Source organism: Mus caroli, chromosome 7, assembly GCF_900094665.2.
Source record: "Mus caroli chromosome 7, CAROLI_EIJ_v1.1, whole genome shotgun sequence".
NCBI lineage: Eukaryota > Metazoa > Chordata > Mammalia > Rodentia > Muridae > Mus > Mus caroli.
In genome coordinates, this window is record NC_034576.1 from 89,335,885 (window position 1) to 89,345,343 (window position 9,459).

General features: G+C 36.3%; 1 protein-coding gene across 1 annotated transcript in view; it reads right to left on the reverse strand.

Moving 5' to 3' along the window:
* Positions 1–8,859, reverse strand: part of Folh1b (folate hydrolase 1B) — a 259,684-nt gene extending 250,825 nt beyond the window's left edge. Inside the window, exons 1-4 of the mRNA XM_029479572.1 lie at positions 8,480–8,859; positions 6,059–6,167; positions 4,626–4,812; positions 1,155–1,256 (exon numbers count right to left, since the gene is read on the reverse strand). Coding sequence (XP_029335432.1) covers positions 1,155–1,256; positions 4,626–4,812; positions 6,059–6,167; positions 8,480–8,600 — 519 coding nt within the window. The 5' untranslated portion in view covers positions 8,601–8,859. The remainder of the gene's footprint in view (positions 1–1,154; positions 1,257–4,625; positions 4,813–6,058; positions 6,168–8,479) is intronic.
* Between the last annotated feature and the right edge of the window lie 600 nt (positions 8,860–9,459).

Sequence of the window (9,459 nt, forward strand, 5' to 3'; positions counted from 1 at the left end):
GAGGCCTCTTTCCTGATCCCTTTCTTCTCACCATTCTTTGGTGGTGTGTTTGGGCTAAGGGATGCTTGGATGGTTATGGATTCAATAGTGCATGGTAGAAACACAGCTCTACGCTCTCACATACACATACACACACACACACACACACACACAGACACACACACACACCAGAGCAATGATTGCCTCAATGGTGTATGAAATTGAGAAGTGGCTTAAGGGAATTTTCTGAACTAATGTCAACACTTTATATATCAATAAAGTTTTGATTACACAGAAGTGGATGTTTATAGACGTGGCCCCTAGTTGAGCCAGGCAAGCTACGAAATTTTTAACTCAGAATTGTTCCTTTCCAAAGGAAATGTAGGGACAAAAAATGGAGCAGAGACTGAGAAAGACCACCCTGTTCCTGGCCCAACTTGGGATACATCCCAAGTGCACACACCAAATCCTGATACTATTATAGTGGCCATCTTGTACATGCAGACAGAAAAAGCTCTACTAAAAACTGACTGGATCGAATGCAGGTACCTTCAACCAACCATTGGATTAAGATCTGGGACAAATATGGAAGAGTTAACGGAAGTACTGAAGGAAATGAGGGGACTGCAACCCATAGGAAAAACAGCTGTGTCAACTAACTCAGAACCATCAAAGTTCCTACAGACTAAGCCAAAAACCAAGTTCATGGGGCTGGTTCATGGCCCCAGGAACATGTGTAGCTGAGGGCTGCCTTGTATGGCTTCAGTGGGAGAGGATGTGCTTAATCTTGTGGAAACTTGATGTCCCTGGGAAGTGGAATGTTTGTGGGGGTTAGAGGGGAAGGGGATGATGTGAAGAACTCAAGGAGGGGGACAGGAAAGGGGGTAACTTTTTGAATGGAAATAAGTAAAGTAATTTAATAAAATGAAAAGTAGGTGTTTGTGAAATGTCAATAAATGTGTAAATTTGTACATCTTATTGCAGCTTATTTTATTTTCAAAAGCACCATGAAAAAATTAATACTTTTTATTAAGGAAACCTAGTTTTTTAAATGTGGAAATGGTATGATTTTGAATTACATAGAAATTCTCTTGTTATCTTTTAATTATTGGCTAAATATGGAAGCAAATGATGCTTCTGCTTATCATTTGTATTGTGCTGTGCTGCATTGTTACCTCTGGTGTCCCTTGTGGAGAGAAGGCACTGTATGGTGGCACTACATCTGATATATTCTCATATCCTGGGGGTGGCTGTTCAGATAATGATGTTTTGAAAATCTAGAGAAATAAACAAGAGAAACAGGAGTGATTCAGTTAAAGTTTATCACAAGCAAACAAGAAATGTGCATCCATGTCTCCTTCCAGTTATCATTTAATGATTTCAAAACTCATATCTGTACCTAATTCTGTGAGCAATGTGCAGAGATGGAAAAATTTAGACCTTGTTCTCAGATTTAGGTATAAATCTATAATAATAATCCTTAGCATTGTCAGGGACTAACTATATTCTGTTTGTGAGTGAATAAAAAGGAAGTTCAAACAGACATGGCTTCCCCAAAAGGAAGACAGTTGTATCATAAGTAAACGAAGAACTGATGACAGATTTTATAGAGAAACACACATCCCTGTCTTCTATAAACAACAAATACACAGCCCAAACACCAGGTGTTACCTATATCTTTAGTTATTGCATACATTATAAAACATGAGAATATGTGAAGAATAATGTTTGCCAAAGCCATAAATATCTAGTCAAAGTGGAAAAATACATCTTACTTTTATTTATACTTTTTAAATTTAAGTTTGTATTTCTTACTGTAGTGATACCTGTTGTAGAAAGTCTTTAATATTATTTGACATATTTAATATCCCATCCCCTCACTCCCAGTTCTCAGATAGAAAATGTGCAACCTTTAGATTATAAAAGCCTAAATCATCAATAAAGCTGGGCAGATATCTACCATCAATGCTATTATGTGTACTTTTCTATCAAGAACCCCAAGTTATAACTTGCTATGTTCCTATTGGGCTGCTACTAACTCCAATTGGCCAGCCCTTATGGCCAAGTTTTGAAGATTCTTACCCTATGGCATCTTTTACTCACTCTACATTCTCCCTTTTCCCCTAGTGGTTCTCCTCTGATCTCAATTCAGAAATCCCAAACCCTACCTATTTTCTCCCCAGACCTTGACTGTTGGCATTTTTATTTAACCAATAGTTTTAAAGTAAGGAGCAAGGCTATATTTTGTGTTCAGATATTCTGGATTTTTTGTTCCTGTGAGCAACCAGGCCTTGGGGATCAATACTTAGCATAGTAAAAGACCAAACCTCAACAGATGCATCAACAAAACATCTTTGTACCAGCTTATTAATACATCAGCAGTAAGTTATAACTTCCTAATACACCACCACACCTGTTACAATAGTCCTTTTGTAATCCAAGTTAGACTACAATTCATGAAGTAGTCAATACTGTTCTTGAACCTCATGATTATCATCCTTACACAGGTTTCCTAATTCTGGTAATCGAGACAGACAATATCACAATTGAATAAAATGTGATTAAAAATGAAAGCTCATATAAAATATGTATTTTAAAAAGATCAATATTATGTCAACTTGAAATTATACTAGGTATTTTAGTTCTTCCATATAATACATGTATCAGAATCAGCTGATTTTTTGAATTTGAAATATTAAAGAATAATTTCATGTTGAATATGTAGTTTGACAAAAAAATATTTTTTAATTGTAAGAAATATGTGATAGTACATGAACATTGCATTAGATCTGAGCAATAAACCTGGACGTGAATGATCAAAGTGCAAATGAGAGTGCATATATCTGAAATAAAAGCAATGCAAACATGTTGCTTACAGAAAATAAGCACATGGTTTAAAGAACCATCTCATAGTTGAATAATTTTTGCCCTAGAAAGGGGAACAGAGCAAGAAGCATGATGTACTGTAGAACTGTGATTAAAAGACTGATACATTAGTAGTAAGAAAAGTTTAATAGCAATTTGAAAAGAAAGTCAAATATGAAAATGATCTAATTTGTAGATAGCTTGGAAAATGCTATTGATAATATAATAACCTCAGTTACAAAATAACTATTGGAAGCATTGTAGACTGTACCAGATATATCAAGTTGGCTGCAGAAAATTTACTGATATAAATAAATGTTTTAATTATACTTTATTGTTTTCCTATTGAACATACATCTTTGTTTGATCAATCTCAGCTGTATTATAATGTCTTAGGCAAGTATGCACCTGGACTTATAATAAGTATTGTAAATTCTTTGCTATAACTATACTGTCTCCAGTTTGCATTTTGCTTCTAGAGGACTAACATAAAGTCTTAGTAAAAGCCTATGCACAGGGTCATTTGAAAATTAATTTTTCAGTGTGTCTAGGTTTTTGGCTAAAATCAAGTGAAAATACAAAGTTTTCAAACAACAAGTCCTTGCTAGCTGAAAACCCACACTAGGTCTCTAAATATACAGCTTAACTCTAAATCTAGTCTTTATGATTTAAATCTGTGATGAGTGTCTGTTTAGATATTGAAAATCTTAACCTTATATTACTTTTGAAATTCAGATATAATGCTATAAACACAGAAAGTAACTATAATGAAGCTTCCTTTTACAAAATATTCCCCAAATCACACTAAGTTCAAACACTCTAAGAAATAAACTGACATTGATAAAGAGTTTCTAAAGGTAAATCACAACAGTCTTAATTAATTTGGATCCCTGATATCTTTCAAACACTGGACCACCAAACAGACAGCATATACCAGCTTATATGGGACCACCCAGTACTACACATGCAGTGGAGAACTTTAGGGTCTGTGTTCATTCAGGGATGGTGCACCTGACCCTTGGGAGACTGGAGGCTCCAGGGAGTTTAGAGGTCAGATGGGGTGGGGGTGGGGGCATCTACGTGGAGATGGGGTGGGGTGGGGAGGAAGTGTGGGACTTGGGGCAATCAGAGGGTGGATGGGGGAGTGCAGGGAGTGGTATATGGAAATAAAACTATGATTCATTTTAGTAAAAATAAATACACATGAAAATGTTAACTTACTGAGGAAAATTTTTTCCTTAAGAAAAAAGATATATGGTATAGATGAAATATACACTAAAATCTTTTTTTTTTTCCGAATCAAATGAAAAAATGTAGAGAAAGGAAAAGAGCTACAAAACAAGGTAGAAATTTATTTCATTTTTATATTATTCAAGATTTTTAAAAAAGTTAGGGCTGGAGAAATGGCTCAGCGGTTGAGAGCACTGACTGCTCTTTCAGGGGTCCTGAGTTAAATTCCCAGTAACCACATGGTGGGTCCCAACCATCTGTAATGGGATCTGATGCCCTCTTCTGGTGTGTATGAAGAGAACAATGGCGTACTCATATACATAAATAAACAAATAAATATTTTTTAAAAAGTTTAAAATATGAACTAAAAATGAAAAAAATAAAAAGAAAATACTCCCCAAATCACACTAAGTTCAAACACTCCAAGCAATAAACTGACATTGATAAAGAGCTTTTAAAGGGAAATCACAAATGTCAATAATATTGAATTCATAATTACATGGAGATGATGCAACTAAAGTGAAATCTTTCTGCTTATCTTTTTTACTTACCTCATTTCCATCTTCATCAATTATTGAGATATAGTTAGGATGAGTTTTATTTGGATAGGACAGCAAGACATCGTAATGGGATAACTCAACCAAATCCAGGCCAAATTCTTTCCACTGGTCATGAATTAGCTTTGCAAGCTCAAAATTATTTTGTGTTCCTGCCAAGTGTGGTGTCCGTGTGAAATTGCTGGTGAAGGAAAATTGAAAATGTTTAAACATTACTTTTAGTCTGTCTGCATGTTCAATAGGCATCAAAAAAACCCCTACTTTTTTATGCCTATAATATATAATAAATGAAGTAAATATAAGATGTGGGGACTTTTCATGAAGTTTAAGCATATTGCTTCTTACTCAATTGGGCACTCCTGAAAGCAATAGTTCTCAATAATTTTAAATCTATTGTAATTAATGTACACATATATATGTATTCCTAAAGATATGAAACTTTTATCTATATGTGAATATTTAATGGTCTTTTATATCAAATCACTCTGTGTTCATTAGGAAATCCTATTAGTAGAGGGATTTTTTAAAGACTTTTGACACATATATTAATCTGATTTGTTGAAAACCTATAATGTGTTCTAGGTGAGTAGATATACTAATCCTATATACATCCACATATTATATTTTAACTAAATATAAATCTAACTTTGTTTTATGTTCTTGTACTAATGAGGATCAAACCAGTGCCTTGCACATGTTCAGGAGTAGAGTTTAAGTTTGCATGTTCAAGGGCCAATAATTTTACAGTATATTCATTTATGTCTTTTGCTTTAGAATCTTTCACAAAGAATAGAATTAGTTTTTAGTGTTTTCAGAACATCTACTTCCCAGGTTCACCCTTATCACTGCAGTATCATTATCCTTCTCTCATAGATGAGGATAGAAGCTTGGTCAGTTTCATTAGTCACTCAAAGTTAGATCCCTCATAATGAGCAGAGATGGAGCTCAAACTAAACATTGTGTGATTTTTAAATCAGCTTTTTCTTAACTAAAACCTATTATCTTCCCTTAAAGGATAAGTCACCAAAGTACGTTCCTCCATCCAAATCTGGCCATAATTTGTTTTGTACTCTCCACAGGCAAAGAGCAGCTTTATAATTTAAGTAGGTGAGGAAATAAGATGGGATTTTGTAATGCATCAACAAATAATAATCACCTTTCACTGCTCCTGAGTGCAGTTTTATCAGAACCTGCATATGTATTTGTCAGAACCTGAATATGTATTTGTCAGATACTTCCTGGGGCTTCTTTTGTGCTTATGGAGCTAAAGTTAAGAAGTTATGGCAGATATTTGTTGGCTTGCAACAGCTGGTCTTTCCCTGTACTGGAAATGTTTTCGGAGTCCTACTAAGAAAGCTTTCTGAAGATATGAAGTTAAAGCTGAAGGTGTAATCACCATATGGAATGTAATACGAGTATATTCTTACTATAAAAATTTTTTGATGTTCTCAGCCTTCAATTCATGCAAAAACTCCTTCTTCATGCTAGAATGGGAACCATTGCTAGTAGCTTCATTGGAGGGTTTTATAAACCACCCTGAAAAATACAAGCAAATATATAAATGATATATGAGCTCATGTCAGGATCTTTTTTTTTATTAGGGACACAGTTAATCAATTATTTCTCATATGATTTGTGATTTTCATGTTTTCCCCTTGCTTTCTTCTACAGAGAAAAGAGCATATCTGTATTGCTTTTAACTGCAAAGCAAGTACAACATATTTTAACCCAATTTCAGTTATGTGTGTTGCTCTTATTTCTAAGAAAAGTCAAATGTGAAAATTCAAGTATGTAGTGTTGTTTCAATTATTAGAGATAAAATGCTGTGAAAATGTAGTTTCTCTACACTTGCTTCTCTTGTCAATAATTGCTTGTTTCTCTGTAGAGCTAGAACAGCAGCTCACAATGAATTATTTATGAGTACAGTGACTGGTGAGATTTCTCAAGCAATTAAGAGAATGTAATGTTCTTGCAAGGGTCCTGACTTCGATTCTTAGCACACATTTCCCAACACAAGCCCATGGACATCCCCTTTCACATCTACATACATACATTCTCAAAGATATAACACATGAAGTTATTGAAAATCAAAGAGAATCCTAAGTATGAATATATTTCATGTATATAAATTATCTCAAAACATTTTAAAAAACAGACTTTCAATTTGCTTTGAATTAGACACGCTTTAAATTGGACACTAAGGCAAAGTGCACGGATATTTTTGTTTCTACTTGAAAATTGGCTTGAGAAACTAAAGTTCTGAAAATTATAGTAAGCTACAATATACTTCATAGCTCTGCAAGACATCCAATGCACAGAAAGCCACAGACAGGTTATAACCTGTATCTTAACCCCTGGCCTCATAAAATGATTTTAATCTGAGAAGGAGAGAACATCCTTATAGAGGTTACAGAGTACCTTACCTGAGAATAAAGAGAGTTACTGAGCCAAGCCTCATGGTGCTTTACCACTATTGATAACATATTTGAAGACATATATATGAACATTGAGACATAAGGCTGAGCAAAAGGCTTAACTAAAGGCCCTAGTGTTGACTGTGAGATTAAGAAAGAACACCCTAGGTCTGAAATAACTCACAAGTAAAAAAGATAGAGGCCTGTGGTAGAGACAGAATACTAAGAAACTAACAAACTGGGTTATTGAACAGTGAAACCAAGGGGTAGTGGGGGTAACAAAGTAGAAATGACTTGCTTTTAGGATATGTAGACTTTTGAATCCCAGGCTAACCTTTCCAAATCTTGATTCTCACTTTCAAGCTGATAACAGAAACTCAATTTAATTCAATCTCATTGGGGCTCACAGCAATCATAGGTAATTACTGATATCTTTGTGTTTAGTTTGATTGAAGTCTATGGCCAAAGGCTACACAATTGGTCCATAGCCCGTCTTTACCAATGACATAGAAATAATTCAAAATTCAGAGCAAAGACTGAATTGATGACAAGTTAGACTGGTCTGTGTACTAAAGTCCAGTAGGAAACAGATCCCTCATCAAAAAGGCCCAAGTAGTTTTCTAGTAAAGCTCCTCGTGCTAAATAGTGTCCTATTATCTGTACGTTTCTCATACAAGTTTCATCAAAAATATGGGGAAAATTAAGGTTGAAAGAAATGGGTAAATTTTTTCACAGTAAATGAGAATTAGTGATACAAACTCTGACTTTGTAAATCAGCTAGCCTCTGCTACTGATTTCTGATGCAGATGGTTTCTTACAGAGTTGGGCTAAATCTGAACTAAGCTCAGGAGGATCCTGTTAAGGATGTGTTCAGGCAGTGCTGACAGTAACTCACATTTCCCAGAATGTCTCTCTGCTTGTCCAAGGAAGAATGTGAACAGAAAGAGAATCCTTTCACAGAGATGCCTTGGATGCTATGGTATCCTTGAAATTGCCCCAAGTAGGTGAACCTCCCCCGATCCCGACCCGCAAGCAGGTAAAAGCCATTAAAACCAAGATTACTGGTAGATCTAGATCAGCAGCCACTGGGAATCTGCACTGAGAAGTGTAGTGTCCTGCAGGGTTCCAGTGGGTCAGACCTAATTCTAGTTACTGTTTCGGGTTTTTGTTTATTTTGTTTTCTTTTGTTTGTAATCTGACTTTAATCTATGCAATTCTATATACAGATAATTTATTCCTAATTCAAACCTGCTCATACCCCAGGAAACCTCTGCTTAATTCAGATACTGCTGGTTCCTTCCTCCATGCAAATCACTGCACCCTGGGAAGACCAGAAACCTCTCCTGCAGACCGAGCAGCTGGCTACAAGAGTGCAGAAGCAAGAGAAGGAACAGGGAGATTATGCACTTTACCATGCATGCAAATGTACCATACCAAAGAGGAAGCCAATGATGAAGGTCCCGGAGAAAGCCAGCACCAGAGTCCCAACACGGAGCCAGCGTTGGCGGTGTCCCAGGACCCCCGCGGAGTCTCTGTCCTGCAGTGCATTCCACATCTCTGGCAACTTTAGTTTTCCTCAGCAGTTCTCTTCTTGTCTACTGCAGAGATTCTGCGGGTTAAAATTTCCTCCCACTACTATTCCCCTGGGAAATAGAAGTCTCTCCTAAGACCTTCTCCGCCCCCAAATTCTGGCGCACTGTGAGCCAATTGTAGTTAGGCTAAGGGAAACTGCCTGCTCTGGCTTCTTTGGAGTGACGCTTCAGTTTCTCTTTGAGACTTTACTGAAGGGGCTAAATAGAGAGATAAACAAGAATATCAGAAAGCAATGATAACTTGCCAAATAGTACAGCCTGTACTCAGAAAAGTATTGCAGAGTCCTTATACTTGCTTAATGATCCGTATTAACTTCAATAAACTTTGAGGAATGTGAGAGGCTTAGTCCTGAAGAGCCAATACTTACACACATGAGTGAGCACTCTCCTTTCCCTGACAGTTTCCCTGTCTGTTAATCCTGTGCTTAAATCTCTGTTGAAAAATCTTCCTGATGAATTCCAACTCTAATAATTTCTTTTTTTGACATCTGAAATGCATGCCTCTTTCCCAAGTTATTTGTACATTGGTAGATAAATTAAAATGTCACCTGAATACTGTGTTAGAATGGTGGGTCGCGTCTCAACAGCACACTAGGCCAAGGCAGTTCCACGTAGAAGAGGTTTTATTGGGGAATTAGAGAGAAGGAGAAGGCAGAAAGAGAAGAGGGGGAAGAGAGATGGAGGGGTGTTCTTATTTATATGGAAAGGTAAAGGTGGGAGGTGAGCCAAGTGGATGTTGGGAATATGGTGCCTTTTGCCTTGACAACCGGTCTGAAGGTCACATGTCAAGCTGTCGCCTATGTGATGTCATAGGTTTGGGAG